This window comes from Podarcis raffonei, chromosome 9 (genome assembly GCF_027172205.1).
Source record: "Podarcis raffonei isolate rPodRaf1 chromosome 9, rPodRaf1.pri, whole genome shotgun sequence".
Classification (NCBI taxonomy): domain Eukaryota; kingdom Metazoa; phylum Chordata; class Lepidosauria; order Squamata; family Lacertidae; genus Podarcis; species Podarcis raffonei.
Window position 1 is genome coordinate 60,114,266 of NC_070610.1, and position 17,535 is coordinate 60,131,800.

Consider the following 17,535-nt stretch of genomic DNA (forward strand, 5'->3'; position numbering starts at 1 on the left):
TACACTAAAGAAAAACTATTTGAAATACTTTGAGCATGAAATACTTTAAACATTTTTGCATGAAATTTCAACCAGGTGCTAGACAAACTAACTTCTCTAATATGAACTAAAAATCGGAGGTTTTAAAAAGTTTACTATTAAAAATGCAAGTACTTTGTTGTCTTCAATGCTGTATGAAAACTTAGTTCAATGTGGGCCTCTTGTCCATGCAAACAGTGTCTGGAATTTTTATTTATATATTTAAAATTAGCGCTTCAAACAGCAGTATATGCTTTCCACCCTTCTTCTTGTCACAGAGCATTCTCTCCGTCCAAATACTACGTAATAAATAAGGCTAATATTCCTCTAACTATATAACGACAATATACTGAACAGGACCCCCCGCCCCCGCCCCTTTCATAACTAGAAGTACAAGAATTTCCATATGCTTTCCCTTCATTTTGGGATGTCTGGGGAAGCTGAGCTGCAGATGCTGCTAATACTGCTACTTCAGTTACCAATGGCATTCAGACTGACAGCTCTTCGTGCCAAACCAACAACTGTACTTCATAGCTCTGGAATAAGACACTGGCAGCAGCAGCTACCCCCCCATCTCCGCAGAGACAACAGCAGCCACCCGCCTTACTACCACTGCGGGACTATCGGGCGTCTCTCCAGGGTCTTCCGCTAAACTGCAGGGAGTGAAGTTGGGAACCAACCACTGGAGACACGTGTGTGTGTGTCCCAGCTTCGGGTCTTGGTCGACATCTCTTTGTTCCCTCCAGTCAACTTGCAGTGATCAGAATGGAACTGCTTACAAAATCGCCTGCTGAGCAGATCATCACTCAAAAAGGGAGTGCTGGAGAAAGCAACAGCCGGATGATGAAGCACCATTCTCAAGAGCCATCAACATCCTCATCTGAGGAATCAAAATATGTGGAGATTTATGATTTCCCTGAAGGGAGGGGAGAGAGTCCCCAAGCTCTAAAACTGACTTTGGCAGGGAATGGAAGTAAAGTGGCCTTTATCAAACCTAAAAATGGACCTTATGGGATCAGTGAGGTTAACAGATTGGCTAACAATATGCTGGCAGACAAATCTGCAAATGAAGCACCCCAGGATTATAAATCTAAAATGGAAGGCACTCCTTCTCCTGTGGGGATGAAGGCTGATGAGGTGGGGGGAAGCATCACTGGCACCAGCTCAGAAGGGTCTGAGAACACTTTGTCCCCTAGTATCTCCAACATTCAGCTTTACACAAATGGCTGCCCAGAATCATCCTCATCCTCTTGTCCTTCGCCAGTACAAGAGACAGGCAGCTTTCCAAAAATGGATGACATGGGAACGGAGGGGAAAACCTCCTCTTCTTCATTTGGATATGAAAGTGATGAGGACGATGATGCAGACTGCAAAGAAATCTGTCTGAGTAACCAGAGAGGAGGGTGCAGGCGTGCTTCACAACTGATGCACTCGCAGCCAAGCTACACCAGTGAGAACAACTGTAACAATAATGATGAAGCACATTATATTACAACCCATGAAATCCAGCTTAGCGAAGTGGACCATGACATGGACTTTGATTATGGGTTAGCCTCTCGGTGGGATTTCGAGGACAACAATGTGATTTATTCCTTTGTGGATTACGCTTCCTTTGGGAGTGACGAGACTCTTGCGGATACTCAGACAGAAGAGGACAATAGCTGTTATCTCAGCACGACCACCAGTGATCCCAATAATCAGACAGACAGTATCGATAATACCAGCAGTACAGAGATAGTCAGCATTAATTCTGAAAATGATACCCCTAGCACAGACAAATGCGCCAGCTCGGAAGAAAGTCAGTCCAAGAACCTCAGCAACATGAGTGAGAATTCTGCAGGCCAGATACTCCTATCAATCAAACCAACTTCCAGGGCTATAAATGAGCCTAGCAACCAGCACGAAAAGCAAAACATTATTTATGCTGCCAAGCATGAAGGCGACATGAGCCTCTGTGTCTCCACAGCTCATGAACGAAATTCAAGTTTGAAACAAGATGTGTTTCATGACTATGCAAAAAAATTTATTGCAGTTCCTGCACGTTTGCAAACAAGGTGTGGAGCCATAAGAGCAAGAGAATTGGGAGGATATTCAAGCGGTGCCTCAAGCGTGGTAAGTGAGTTGGATGATGCAGATAAAGAAGTAAGAAGCCTGACGGCAAGGGCATTCCGCAGCTTAGCTTATCCCTACTTTGATACCTTGAACCTGAGCTCCAGTGAATCCTCCACATCTCTTTCGGATCACACACTAGGAATCAACCGGTGGTCAACTTACTTGGATTTAAAGTGCGGCAGCCTTGGGCAGAAAGCAGAGCAAAATCTTTTCAAAAGCAGCACCGCATCTGCAGGATGGAACAGAAGCACTGGGACAAAGACATCCAGTGACCAGTTCTACATTCACTCCAATAAGTCACAGACAAAAGCATTAGAGTTTGTTGTCAGCAAGCTTGATGGGGAAATAACGCATGTTGAGACACCACCTTGCTTTGAAAAACGGATCCAGTCAGGCTCCCGGGTTGTTACTTTGTTGGAGACTCTCAATTTTAGCAGCAATATAAAAGCGGGTGTCCCCAGACCTGCTAAACCTTCTGAAAATGCTGCTGTTGGATCAAGTTGCACAGATGAAGTTACAGAAACACTGCCAAAGGAGCTGGGCAATGAAACTTGCAAACAAACTGGGCTGGCTGCAGAAACCATGGAAGGGACACAGAATAAATCAAAGTTTGCATCTAGTCTCCTCAAAAATGTTATCTCAAAGAAAATGCAACTGGAGCACGAGTTCAAAATGGAAAGGGGCGAAATCTCGGACACCACATATTCTGGTATGTCCAATTCCTTATCTTCTAAAGAGGTAGATGGTGCTTTCAAAGAAAAGTTAAAGGATGGGGGTTTGCAGAGACAGAATTCTAGATATTCAGAAGGCAGCTCTGAATACACTATTGTAACAGCAGATGATTTGGGGGAGTTTTTTGACAGCAAGTCCCCTACCTCCAAGCCATCTACTCCCCGGGATGGAAATGTTAGCCTGGATCGATCCCTTTCTGAAACATTCTTAGACGAGGCATGTAAAATAAAAGAGAGTGCTTCTGAAACTCTCAAGGCAACTTTTCTCCGCAGTCAGAATAGTGCATTTAGAACATGGAAAGAAAAAGAAGCAGAGAAAAAGGAGGAGAAAGCTCCTGTGGGAAAACTGAAAATTTCATCCAAAGGTGACAGGAAGGCTGATTTGGGAGAATTCTCAGCCAGCAAATCAACTAAAATGTCTCGTCTCTTTGTTCCAAATATTCAACAAATAACCAAAGAAAAGCAATCCAGCACACAAGTGACAAAATATTCTACAGCAACCAACACAGCAGCTCAGACTGCCATCGCTACCACAATGATAAAGCCCAAACCTCCCGAGATCAAGATCAGCTTGGGTAGCATGCAGCAGAATAAAGATCACCCTTTCAATATTGCTAAGCTCCTCACACCCAAGCTATCTGGAAGTGTCCCAAACTTTTTCAAGGCAGCTGAAGATACCAGAAGCCAGCATCAAAAACAATTCAAAGGGGAAGGTATGGACAAAGTGCCTCAATTTCTGGTACGCGATGTAAGAGAAAACAAACACAAGGTGCAAGGGCCTATCCATCAGGTTACAGATGTCAGGAAACTAATTAAGAGTAGCTACAGCCATGAGTCGGGGGATAACAACAGTGACAGAGGCAGTGTCAACTCTGACCAGGGAACATCTGAGCAGAAACCCAAGCAGCTGGTGACAGCAGGCATTTCCAGGCCTCTGTCTCCCATGGTGATAACCTGTCAGGCAGTAAGCAACAGCAAGGAAGACAAGAGGGCCAGCAAGGCTTCAGAGACAGGGGCCAAAGCAAGTAGCGGGGGCAAGATGCTGCCATCCAGCCAAGATGGGACAATCCTGGTGCACAGGACCTCAGGGAGGCTGCCCGTAGCTACAATCGCCCCTAACAAAAGCGACCCTCGCCAGCCTGCTGTGCTGAAGATAGTCTCCAAAACATCTGTGCCCTGGAGGCAGCAACCACAGCCGCCGCCACCAATTCAACCTACGCCAGTGGAGAAAAGCAGCAAGGTAGGCCCACTGGTGGTGGCTAGCGAAGAAGAAATTCCACGAGAAGAGGTGGCCAAGGCACCCCTCACAGCGAACCACCAAGCACTGGAGAAACTTACAGCGGCCGTCCGGAGCATGGAGGAGCTCTACAGCTTCCACAAGAACGAGTGGAAGCGCAAGAGCGACCCGCTGCCCATCACCGACAGCCACGTCCTGTCCCTCATCGCCAGCGAGGAAAAGGCCACAGGGGGAGCCACGGGAGCCAGGGAAGAGTCCACGGCCAGCGCCAAGGCAGAGGACCAGGATGCCAGTCAGAGTGCGGCCTTGACAACCTCCCCAAACAGCATCGCCAGCAGCAGGCCTGCGCCCGAGCGCCAACCCCGCAGCCGGACTGCCAACCCAACCAAGAACGCAGAGAAGGTGTCAGCCAAGATGGCGACCTTCGAAGGCTTGGCACAGGCTCGGGAGCGGGCACGCGGGCCGGGCTTCCGCGGGGAGGCTGCAGGGGGCACGGAGAGAGGCAGGGCCCCGGTGGCACCCCACAGCACCTTCACCTTCAATGCCCAGGCCCACAAGCCCAAGCAGCAGCAGCAGCCACCTCAGGAGCCATCTCCTGACCCGCCACCAAGAGGCCTGAAAGGCCAGGCCGGGCCTCGCTCCATCAAGCTCTTTGGGGACAGGCAGGGGAGCCTCGTGGAGCCCGACAGGGTGCCCAAGGTGGCGGCGGCGGCTCCCGACTGCGGGAACTACCTGGCCATCCCTCTCAAGGCGTCGTCGTCGACGGAGCAGCCGGGGACAGCCGCGTCAGGAGACCGAGGCGGCCGCCCGGGCCTAGTCTCCGCGGCGGCGGCAGCGGCGGCCCTGTGCAGCCACCAGCCCTACAGCACCGGCAAGACCCACGGGCAGGAGGCGGCCAAGCAACAGCAGCGCGGAGAGGCAGCCGCCCCGCAGCCTCAGGCCGCCCATCCTCCGCCGCCTCCGCAGCAGCAGCAACAGCCGCCTCAGTTCGAAGTATCCCCCGCGCAGCTCTTCCCTCAGGCCTTGTCCTTGGCCGCGGCGGCGGCCGCTTTCTCGGGCGCTACCCAGCCAGCGCCTCTGCTGTGCTTCTCTCCGCCCGCGGCCGCCGATCCCGCCGCTTTCCCGGCGCCTCAGACGCAGCGCAAAGTGCTGCTGGACCTCAGCACCGGGCAGTGCTACGTGGTGGACGCGCCGCTGCAGCCGCCGCCGCCTCCGCCTCAGAAGAGGCGCCTCTTCGACCCCGAGACCGGGCAGTACGTGGAGGTGCCCCTGCCGGCCCAGGCGCCACCTCCGGCCGTGGCCCCCATGACCCTCCCGGTGTCCTCCCTGGCGCTGGGCGCGGCGGGAGCCTACGGCGCCCCGGCCGCGGCCTACATGATCTACCCGGGCTTCTTGCCGGCCGTCTTGCCCGCCAGCGCCCTGCAGGGCCAGCTCGCCCAGCAGCCGGGCGGAGAGCTCGGCCCCGCCAGCCCCGGGGCGGACAGCCCTTACTACATGCCCACGGGCAAAGCTGCTCAGCAGCAGCCACAGCAGCCGCCACAGCAGCAGCAAGGGGTTCCTGGCGAGGGGAAGGCGCCCCTCATCAGCATCACCTCGCAGCCTCTGGGGCCCAGGATCATCGCGCCTCCTTCCTTCGACGGCACCACCATGCGCTTCGTCGTGGAGCACCGGTGATGGAGAGCCTGGCCAGGGATGCTGCTGCTCGCTGCTGCTGCTGCCACGGGTGAGTTGGGCTCTTGGACAGCAAGCCAGGGCCGCTTGTTTGTGATCCCAGGCCTCCTCACAGGCAACTTAGGAAAGGGCCTCCTCCACACACCCATGCACGCCCACTAGTCCTAGGATAGCCCCCTGCCCTTCATAATACAGGATTGTCCTGTGTTTCAGGGCAAAAGGGTACATCCTGTATGGGTACAATTTTGACCTGGGTGTCAGGTCTTCTCTCTCTCTATCTCTGCCAAGTTGCATGGTGTGTGAACGGTAATATATTTCAGCTCTGGGTAGCCAAGCACAGAGAGATTTTACGAATCCATGTGTGTGCACACCTACAGATTCCAGAGGAGCCATCCTGTTAGGTTGCAATGAATTGTAATGGGTTGCTTTGAAGTCACATCAGCATCAGATTTTAAAAAAACAGCACTCTTCCAATCACAACCTTGTCCTGTATTTTGCCAGAACAAAGGTAGCAACCCTACTTCCTACAAATGTGTGCGTTGTGAGGTGGGAGCCCTGTGGGGTAAGGCACTGTGCACATTGAGTGCTTTTACTTTTACCTTTGATTCAGGGCAGCTGGTCATCATGCTAACAACTTGAGCAGCCCTTTCTCGATCCCCATGAACAAGCTGGTACTGATGATGATTAGTTATTAAATTTGTCACAAGTTGCTCCCTCGTATATTCACACCAGGAAGCAGTTGCCAAAGGGGAATAATATGTGTGCACTCACATGATGGTGTACTTGAGGTTTATACATGTTTGCTGTGCAGAAAGCGATGTCCTTAAAGGTAGTCATTATTGCACGTGTGTAGTAGCCCTGTGATTAATTGGAGGGGAGGAGGTTAAAGTTTTCTGTAATGGATTAATCAAACTCTGTGTCTGAGCACTTTCAGGTTTATTGGTTAATGCACCCACTTGCATCTTCTCCAAGATAGGTTTTTGGGCTTTTTTGGCAAGAGAGAGGGTTAGCAGAAGAATAATGTTTTGGAAGATGAGAGGCATCAGATTCTTAGTGGCCCCTGTTTGATTATAAGGCAGGGTAAATTCAGAGGAACAGCTGAGCTGAAGAAAGTGAGGAGTGTCTTGTGTGTATTGACTGTTAGCGTGAACGCTCTGACATATCACAGAAGTGGCGAGATTGTAGATCACCACCTGGCTCACACTACACACTTCAAAGAAATGCCAAGAGCCACTGAGCTGCAGTTTCATCACTCATCTGTGACATATGAGACTGTTCATACTAACAGTAGAGTTGCCAACTTTTTTCTGGTAGGGCTTTAACAGCTGCTCGACAAGCAGAGATTCTGCAGGTGTTTTTGTTCATTATGTATAGATAAAGGTACAGAAGTCTTGCCAGGAAAAGAAAGTTGGCAATCATAACATTCAGCAAATTACCTCAGAGAGGTCTTGCCGGTTCAGAACATTTTGATGTTAGCCATGCTCAGAGTAGGCCCATTGAAATTAGAGTGCATGACTTACTTAGGCCTGTTACTGTAATTTCAATGGATCTACCCTAAGAAGCATTTATCTCAGGGTACCCATGGGTACCATGGCTTTCACTCTAGCACTCCTAGAAAAAAATCTATGGGGTAAAATGCACAGATACCTTCTAACTGACTTCTGTGAAATGAGTGGGTGTACTGTGGCCACCATCAGTGTGCGTGTGCACATTTAAAATCAATATTGTATAATCTCCACAATTGGGACCAGCAGCACATAGCTGATTTCTCATGGTAAGTATAAGGTTGCTGGAGGTAGCTATCTAACTTTGTGCTATGCAGTGATCCCCATGTGTTATGCTATGTCCCCCCATAACAGCTATTTTATGACTGGCACCCCCCCAGCTGCATACAACCCATAGGTTTTTTTTAAAAAAGGCCTAGGGCATATAGCAGCTTAGGTTTCAGCAGGGAAACAGTGAAATGAAAAGAGTTCATCACCATGTCAAGATCTTGATCTGGACTGGGCTCACTTGTGGTGGCTTTTTGCAAAAAATGAGACCTGGCTAGACCCACAGTATTCAAAGATGGTTATTAAAGCAATGTTTAGTTTGGCCCTCATTGCACCCAGTGGGTGAGAGCAGGGTAAGCATGGAGTCTGCTGTATGTCTTGGCCAAGGTTCAAAATCAGCAAAAGATTCTCCTGCATCATATTGAACTTCATTTTCTAGGATGCTTTTCCCCCACTTGAAGAGTCTCATCTTCTTTCTTAAAGAGGTGTATCTGTGTACGGAGGGATAAGCTTGAGTTGAGTGTAATAAATCTTTCATCTTAATGGGGGAGTGGATACTCTATATTTGTGGTTACACAAATAGCCTTGTCGGTCTCTGTACACTAGAACTTCAAGCAAGCTAAGTGTGCACTTAGATGAGATGGCAGGAGGACACCTCCCACTCTTTCTTTTTAAAAAGGTTAAAAACAGCTATAGGGTAACCAGGCTGGGCTTACAGCACTCCCCTCCAATGCCTTCCTTTCATTTTTAAATCATCCCCCCTGCCTTGAAGCAGCTACTTGCCCAGCGTGAGTGGGGAGGAGGAGCTCTGAGTGAAAGGGCTACCCAATCCCCTACTGCTGTGGCTCTAATCCAATATAGGCAGCTGGTATTCTTTTTTTAATGCAAGAGGTCCACTATCGCATCTAGAGTAACCTTTACTTTGTGGATTCAGTGCAAGGCGTAATCACAAAAGCAACCTGCCCAAGCAGGTTGTGAGTCTTGGATTCCCAGCAAGTGGTATTCAAAGACATATTGACTCTGATCTTAAATGTAGAACGTAGCCAACATGGCTAATAGCCATTGCTAGCCTTATCCTCCATGAATTTGTTTAATTCTGTTTTAAAGCTATCCAAGTTGGTAGTCATCACTAGCTCTTGTGGGGGTGAATGCTACAATTTCACTATGCCCTGCGTGAAGAAGGACTTTCCTTGATCTGTCCCGAATCTTCTAACATTGAGCTTCATTGGATGCCCACAAGTTCTAGTGTTATGAGAGGGGGATATTTTTCTTTCTCTCCACAAAATGCATAATTTTATATGCTTTTATCCCATCACATACACTAAGATTCAAACTTCAGAGGTACATTCTGCTTGGGCTTTGTCTAAAGATGTTTTTGGTATAAAAATAGAAACTAGTGGCCCTCAGCATAATGAAAATCATTTTGGGAGTGTCTTCAAAGGTAGAAATTTCCTGCACCTTTTTGACTACCAACTTTGGTTGCAAGTCTTGTTTTTGTGAACGAGGAATTTAACACAGATTTAAGATGCAGAAGGAGAGAGTGATGTAAGCGTGTCAGGGTTGGACTGGGAAACCTTCAAGGTTCCTTCCAACTTTATGATTCTGAGATCAGATTTTGGACTGGAGAATTTATGAATTGTATCTAATATTATGAGTTGTATCTAATATAAACCATGCTCAGAGTACTCCCACTGTATTTAAAGCCACTGTATTTAATGGAGATGGCTAGTCTAGGGTGAGTATGACTGAGTTGGATATAGCCCTATCAAAAACGGTAAAGCAGCATGTCCAATGATGTGTGTGTGTGTTTGTGTGTGTGTGTGAGAGAGAGAGAGAGAGAGAGAGAGAGAGAGAGATTAATAATTGGACCTTTATTCTAAGATGCTTTCTAACAAACTTTGTTTTGTAAATCAAGGATTTATTTTTTTGTTTGTACTTTATCTTACAGGCACAAACAACGAGAATTTCTTTCCCTTAATCTGAAAACGACTTGGTAATGCTAAGCTCTCATTTAAGCTGCTTTTTCTCTTTGTCATGTATTTCTCATGCATTTTTTGTACAACACAAGTGTTGATGATGTTCATGTTTGTATAACACCCCCTCCCCGTTTTTTAACTGTGCGTAAATTTAATTATGCAAGGGTGGGTGGGTGAGTTGTGGTGTTTTTTGTAAACTGTCTATATATAATGCAAGGTAAATGTTATGCCTGCTAACACATGTGGCTAACTACATGTTACATGCAAATGCATGTAAAGAAACAATACGAGCCATTTGCTTTTTAATGAAAAGCAGCTTTGAATGGAAAAACAATAGAATGCAGAAAGAAGGCAAGTGCTTAACCTTTTCCCTGACATAACTGCAAAAACTGGACACGGGAAGGGTTGGATGCCCCTCCCTCATCTGTGTTTCTTTTTTTAAAAAAATGATTGGAAGGAATTTGATACACACATTTGTGTGTAACATGTAGTTTTCCTTAAGCTTTAACTTGAACTATTTTTCAGGGATCCACTCCATTGAGAAAAAGACATGTAAAGATGATGTAAAGTCATTTCAATTTTTTTTCCATTTCTTCAAAGGTATTAAAAGTTTGCAAGTAACAGCCAACACATGTTGTTTCCCCTGAAAGAATCCACAAGTTGTATTCTTGAAATAATCTTCAGTAGGAGCTGAGTTAGGATGTGGTTTACATTATAGGTATGCACTTTGATGAGCTTGGTTCAATGCACCTCGGTTCCAGTTTAGCTAAAGCCAGTCGTGTCTATGCCCCAGTGAAAACATACAGAGCCCAACCAGAAGCACCAGCTTGTGAGGCAGATTGGGGGACCATTGTTCCTTCTGGAGGTGATGCATGCAACAATGTTGCATCAGGATGTGATCTGCAATGTTCCCACATTGCGCTAGGTTGGAGGAGCTAGGAATGCAGCAGCAGCATGACTTCAGTGGCTGGCAGCTCCTCCTCATCCTCCTGTTGTTGTTCTCACCGGCTGGAGGCTGCTTCCCTCTCCTTCCCCTCCATGACAGGAGGAGGAGAAGGAACTGGCCACTGAAGCCGCTCTGCTGCCGTGTTCCTGGCTCCTCTGACCTCACCTAACATTGGAAGGATGCCCTCCCAAACAAATATGGGGTAGTCAAAAGGGTTCAGCCCCCAGGAGTTGGCGCTCCTGGGCCGGATTCAACTAACAGGTCCTGCTAGCAGAAGCCCACAATAGGACTTGAGCTAGCACAGCAAAGCTTTCCCGCCTCTCCCCCCACCCCGAATTTGCTAAGGGCAGACAGGAGGACCCAAAGAACAGTACACAGGGAAGGAAAGGGGAGATCATTCCATCAGGCAAACAGAAATGCTTGCATTGACAAAGCGATCTCCTTGTATTCCTCCTATTAGTTGCAAGTCGAAGACTCCAAGCATAAAACCACTCACCCAAGTGTAAAACCCATTGAATTCAATTGGATTTACTTCAGATTATGGATGGATGGGATTGCATTGATTTTAGCAGTATGTGATGCCCAATCCTATGCATGTTTACTTTGAAGCAAATCACATCAAGTTATTGGGGATTATTGCCAAATACAGGTGAATAGGATCACACTTTTAGTTATGATTTAGATGGATTGGGCCTTAATCACTAATTATGTTTTTTTCCAGACTTGGTTGTAAAAATAACTGGAAATTTGCTTTGATTGCTTTATAATTCAAAATTTGCTGCTTTGTACTATTTTGTGTGATTTTGTAAGGAGCCTTGACCACATTAAAAAAAAAAGATCAGAAAACTAGAAAAGGAATGTATTTAAATCTAGGGATACTAATTTTCTTTAGCAGGGTGGCTGCCTTTAAGAGTTTTGCAACAGACAGGAATTCAACTGGTGAAGTTTACCCCATCACTTAATCTTCATGTAGAAAAAAGTGGTATTCTCGTTGATATTCTAGTCTTGTATATAGCTATGCAAAAGGCGTTCACCTTTAATTTTAAAGGCGAAGATAATTTTTATTTTCCCTTATATCCAAGTGTTTAAGCTAAACATGTTTTTTGTGTTTGTGTTTTTGCCAATGTATGGATTTTGGAGAGACTCTTTAGAAAGTATTTTATGAATGTTAACGTAACCTGCTATTTCTTGTCAGTGTCCTACGCCAGTTACATGTATGTTTGGCATCAAGCTAAAGCTCAAAGATTTACCTCAAAGCTTTCTCAAGGGAGGAGAATGAACACTTTAGTGAGCTTTTGAAATAGAGAAATGTTGTAGGAAGTTTACTTGATGCAGGCACTGCAATCTTAGCTACACTTAGGACCCACCCAGGAGAACTTGAGACTTTTCCAGACCTGCCATGATTACTGGGCATATGTACCATCTATAGCTGAGAGAGGCAGAATATGCTCTGTCAGATATGCTAACCCTGTACCCATCCCCCAAGCATACAGACATACCTTCCGTTCACTGTTTGTTGCATTGCAATCAATATTTTTTGGACTAGATCAATTAGCTAGGGATGAGGTGCTGCGTTTCTCTTGTGGGGAGGGTTGTCATTTGCCTATTGTGATTTTACTTGCGTTGCCACTGGAGTGAATTTGGATCTTCCTCCTCAGGTGAAACATCTGAGGAAAGCAAAACACAGGGTTTCTTTAAGATGCTCTAAGGGCTGTTCTGCACATCAGTTCGCTATCATGGTATATTGCCTAAAGTGAATTTGCAGAAATTGCAGTGGTACCTCTGGTTACGAACTTAATTCGTTCCGAAGGTCCGTTCTTAACCTCAAACCGTTCTTAACCTGAGGTACCATTTTAGCTAATGGGGCCTGCCGCCGCGCCGCCACTGCACGATTTCTGTTCTCATCCTGAGGTAAAGTTCTTAACGCAAGGTACTACTTCCAGGTTAGCGGAGTCTGTAACCCGAAGTGTTTGTAACCCGAGGTAGCACTGTATAAGGAATTTCAAGGGAAGCCCGGAGTAGTTTCAATACAGTGGTACCTCAGGTTACATACGCTTCAGGTTACATATGATTCAGGTTACAGACTCCACTAACCCAGAAATAGTGATTCAGGTTAAGAACTTTGCTTCAGGATGAGAACAGAAATCGTGCTCCAGTGGTGCGGCGGCAGCAGGAGTCCCCATTAGCTAAAGTGGTGCCTCAGGTTCAGAACAGTTTCAGGTTAAGAACGGACCTCCATAACGAATTAAGTACTTAACCCGAGGTACCACTGTACAGGAATTGTAACATTTCTCAGGGGAGATTTCACACACCCTAAGATTTTAGTGAAGGCCATGTGTGTTCACACAACATTACCAGTCAGTCTAAGTTGAGTTCATTTGCTGCACCTGTAATGAGGATATACTAGAAAGTGAAACTTGAAACATGCAAAGCCTGTGTAAGAAAAATATACTCAATAGAGATACTAAAGGCTATGCATACAATTCCATTTCATGTTATTGCTGTGCAGTACTTTACGATACAGAGCTTAAAGGAGAAGCAGATCTTTTATTGAATAGATCATTAGGAAAAGTGGGCTGCTGTATCAGTCTTAATAAATGGCCAAGGCATGTCAAAACTAAGGGCATGTCCCATAACTGTGCCATGCTAGGCTGATAAAACCAGCAGCCAAGTCCACCCCAAAGACCAGACATGCTTACTGGTGCTTTGTGTAACTGATGGGAGCATTTGCAGCAGCTCCCAGCCCAAATAAATAAGCTATAGTACTCTAAGGATGGGTTCTATTTTTTCACATTGTTGGAGGTTTTTTTTTCTTATTGAACTAGTTAGTTTGATGAGCTCAAAGGTACATATTTATCGGGCCACGTTCCATCACAATGGGTTTAAGTGAGCATCACAGTGGCCTTGATTGTCGACTTGCTTTGAACACTAAATGTAAAACTTTTTGATAGTATAGGGGTAGACTATTTGATCTGTTGCAGTGTAAGTTTTCATGCAAGCCATTTACCCAAGACACCCCCTGACTTTATTTGTTTTTCCTTCAACCACAGCTAAGGAAGTTGAATGATTACAAGTGCCAATTTAAGTGTAGGACAGGAGAGTCCTTCACTTACCTGGTCCAGAAAGTATTCACCTCTATACACATGGCACCAAATGAAGGCTAAAAGGGCAATCCACCTTCCTTCAGTCTATTTAATCTATTTCAAAATGGGATGCCTGCACAGTCAGAGCTGCATTATCGCCATTCACATGTGCTTACAAATAGCATGAGAGGGGCTTAAAGATAAATTCTATGGCATGTGTGAAAAAGCATCCTTATTAAATACTCTGCAAGCATATCTCTAATTAGGGGTGATTTAATATGTGCATTTCCCTTTTTCCTGTATGAAATGAAATTATACCAACTCTGAAAAATGAATGGGTCACTACCCCATTTTTTGTATGGTATAAATAATTTTATTTTTCTAGCTTGGGGTTTGTTTTTTCAGTTTAATGCTTCTTAACAGAAAATGAATTCATTCATTCTTTGCTTTCTTTCTTTAAAAAAAATCTAATTCTCAAAGTATTCTCTGCTATTTTTCAAAGCCTGCATGTGATGCACAAAAGACTTGTATGATGTTTTCAGACTGCCGGACAGTATGGATACCACAGTAGCTCAGTCATATTCTCATGCACATAATATTAGAACCCGTGTAATCAGTGACATATTTCCTCTATCTCGGTGCTCATGGAAATGTTTTCTCTGTACAGTTTACAAGATACATGTTTGCACACAAACACACACCACAACCCTGCGCAGAGTTAGGCACACTTAATTCTGTCTTGTATTGTGGCCAGAAGCTCTCAGGGGTTACAATTTTGCCCAGTGTACTTGAAAATAAGAGTGGAACTGCATGTGGTCAGAAACACAGGGTTACTTACTGCCAAAAACACAGCAGCCCTGTGTCAGATCCCCCTTCCCCTCCTCAGTAGCACATGATTCAAATTACCTCATGTCTTGACATCATTACACTGAGCATTTTTGACCAATCCTTCATTTTTAGCTGGCAGTGTTGGGGAAACAGTATGATGACCCAAAACCACCAGGGAAGTCTTTCTGATAATGTGTAGTTCTGCTGTTATAAAAAGACCAGGCACCCTATATTTAAATGTTTGTACAGATTTTTAGTGCCTGTAAAAAAAAAAAACCTTTCTCAGGGCAAATCTCCTCACTTGGCGCATTTCAGTCATAATATCAGGTTATGCTTAGTTTTTACTGTTATATACTAACTACACTTTTGTGATTGTAGAGAGAACTTGATTCTGTAAGATTGCTGTGAGATTTCCTGACAATATTCTGGACCCAAGCCAGGAAAGCAATTAAATATGTGACAGGAATGGTCTTGGTGAAAGCACAGGTGTAAATACTTTACTGCATCAGGGTCAGAGGTTTCATGGTTTACTTTGCAGGTTTATTCCCCCAAATTTTTACGTGTAGACAGGCAGGTTTGTGGAGTTGGCCCTCTCTAAAAATACTGGTCCAAGAAGCTGGAAAAATCCAATAAATGTGGTGCTCTGCATATGCCTCATGTTATTAGGGAGGGGTCATAGTTCAGTAGTAGAGCACATGCTTGGTTTGTATCATATTTCAGATTCAGCGCAGTTAATGGATCTCATGTAGCAGAGTTGCAAAGACTGTCTCCCTAAAACTCTGGAGAGCCAAGGACAGTCAGCATAGCACCACTGCACTAAATTGATTACCGTACTGGTCTGCTATAAGCCAGCTTTAAAAGTTGAACTGTATGTAGTCTGGGAAGGGCTTCAAGGATCAGATCCCCCTCCCTTTCACAAGTCTGTATACCTGCCCACTGGAGCCCTACTCCAACTTTTCTTCCCCTATCCTTAATGCCTTGCACTATCCATGTATTTATTTATTTCGTCTGATATCCAATTAAGTCATACTCAGAGTAGACCCATTGAAATAAATGGAGATGTTTCTTAAGTTCATTGATCTTTATAGATCTACCCTGAGTATGGCTAACATATCATCCTACATCTTTTCAAATTAATATAAATTAAGACAGAAAACCGAACCTGGTTGGTCCTACTTCATATTAGTTACTATTATGAGTGCTGATGCAGAACATCATTTAATAAATCAATTTTTGATTTATTAACTGTGCTTTGAATCCAGACTATGGGATTGCATAAAAAGGACAGTGAGCAGAAGGGAAATGGTTGCTGGTGCTGTTCTGCAAACACTTAAGTGTTTGTTTGCTTTGTGTAGGCTGTTGTACAAGCAAACCTCTTTGGATTTCCTTTTTTCATCAACCACATTCTCACACAAACGGTAAAACAACCCTTCCGTACAAGGAAGATCAGCTTCAGATTCAAGCCTATGAATAAGCCAAATTAGTTGATTATATAAAATCAGCTAACAACATTTGTAGAACAGGTGTAATTTATATTACCTGCTTACAGTATCTGGCAGAATTTAAGTTTCCAGGTCACAAGTAGTTCGGCTTTTGATTTACTGTAATGTAAGCCATGGTCTCCCCATAAAAGGGTTAACATGCTAATAGGTTTATATATTTTACACATTGCAGCCATATCATTTTGCAGGTAAGATTACTCTCATTTAAGAAGCAGTGATAGCGTGTAGGCATCACTTTAGTGGTTTGGGTCAGCTTCAGAGCCCACTCAATCAACCCACAGGGAAATTTCTGATTGGTTTCCCTGGGTCTTGTACAAGGCCACCTTTTCAAGCCTGAGATGTTGTACTGAATGTCTATATACAGGAATGACTTTTACACTATTATGTTTGTTACTATTTTCTTTTTGGTAGCTGCTTCAGATAATTTTGTTTTCTGTCCACAGAAAGATGCCTTTGCCACCTAGTTTTGATGGCTGTGGTGTCATTTCTTTTCCTGTTACAAACGGCAGCAAATTACCTAAGGGCAGTAAATTCTAAAGTGCTTGATTTTTAAAATGATCTGTGGTGGTGGTTCTCCGCCTCTCTCCATCTTCTAGATAAGGGAGGATCAGCGTCAAGTAATTTAAAGTGCGGGAAGACATAAAGAAAGTGCAATGGTAATGAATGATAATGTCAGTTGTATGTTGGGCTTGAGTGCAGTTGAGCAAAATGGTAAGGGCAGAATGCTTTGAAGACTGTTTTGGTGAAATGGACTGCTGTTTGTGGAAAACCTAAAGACAACTATCTAGAATATGTTGACTCTATGCTGCTTTCAACATAGATGACATTGTAGCGAGTTATTGGCTGAAGTCTGGCGTGATCCCATTACAGAATGCTGTGAGCTTGGAATTCAAGGACAGCAAACCCAGCAAAGGCGCTCTGGGAATTGCACTACGGGTGTGTTGCACATAGCGAAGATTTAATTGTATGAGGATCACAAGAATATAATAAACTGTTTAAATGCTTTAAGCATCAACCTTTGTATGCAAACAAGCAAGCATTTGTATATTTTTTGAATGTTATGACAAATAAAATGTATTTTTCATTAAACTATATTATAAACAACCTCCTAAGTACACCGTGGTTTTTTATGTTTTATTTTCAGTCTATACACACACAAAACATATGACAAGAATTATTCATGTTGGGTTATATTAAACTTTTATACAGGGTAAAGCCGCTGAAACAGACCTAAGTCAAGTCATGGTAATTAATTGCACTGAGTAAAAGTTAATTAAATACAACACATCATTGTAATGCTAGCCATTCCTTTAGTGAAGATGAGTAGATTCATGCTACTTCCTTTGCAACCAACATTCTAGCTGTAGTTATTATGTTAGAAACAATTAGGAGGGGAGTAAGATTTATATAAAATATTAGCATAAGATGTATTATATGAGCTCTTTTACCCCAGAAAAGCTTAATCGCTGGACAGTTCACCAAATCCTGATTTGCATTGCAAAATGTAACAACAGAACATTGTTACTGTTAGCATTTTACTCTCTGTCATCTAAATAAAATACATTTTATCAGTACATGACCTTACAATGTTTTCCCTTTATATTAACCTAGTATCTGACTTAGGTTTTTTAAAAGCTCTCTACATTATAGTGGATCCAG

General features: G+C 44.4%; 1 protein-coding gene across 2 annotated transcripts; it reads left to right on the forward strand.

Annotated features, from left to right (window-relative positions):
* The first annotated feature begins 711 nt into the window (after positions 1-711).
* Positions 712-16,980, forward strand: C9H4orf54 (chromosome 9 C4orf54 homolog). Of its 2 annotated transcripts, XR_008332285.1 has the most exons (3): positions 712-5,821; positions 9,490-9,534; positions 16,697-16,980. XR_008332285.1 is itself a non-coding variant. In XM_053403977.1 (2 exons), exon 1 carries the CDS (start codon positions 784-786, stop codon positions 5,770-5,772), a length of 4,989 nt encoding a protein of 1,662 aa, XP_053259952.1. In that variant the 5' UTR covers positions 712-783; the 3' UTR covers positions 5,773-5,821; positions 9,490-10,145. The 2 variants fall into 2 exon arrangements, 1 of the variants encoding a protein (XP_053259952.1); XM_053403977.1 differs by lacking the exon at positions 16,697-16,980 and having other exon boundaries at positions 9,490-10,145.
* Positions 16,981-17,535: the final 555 nt, after the last annotated feature.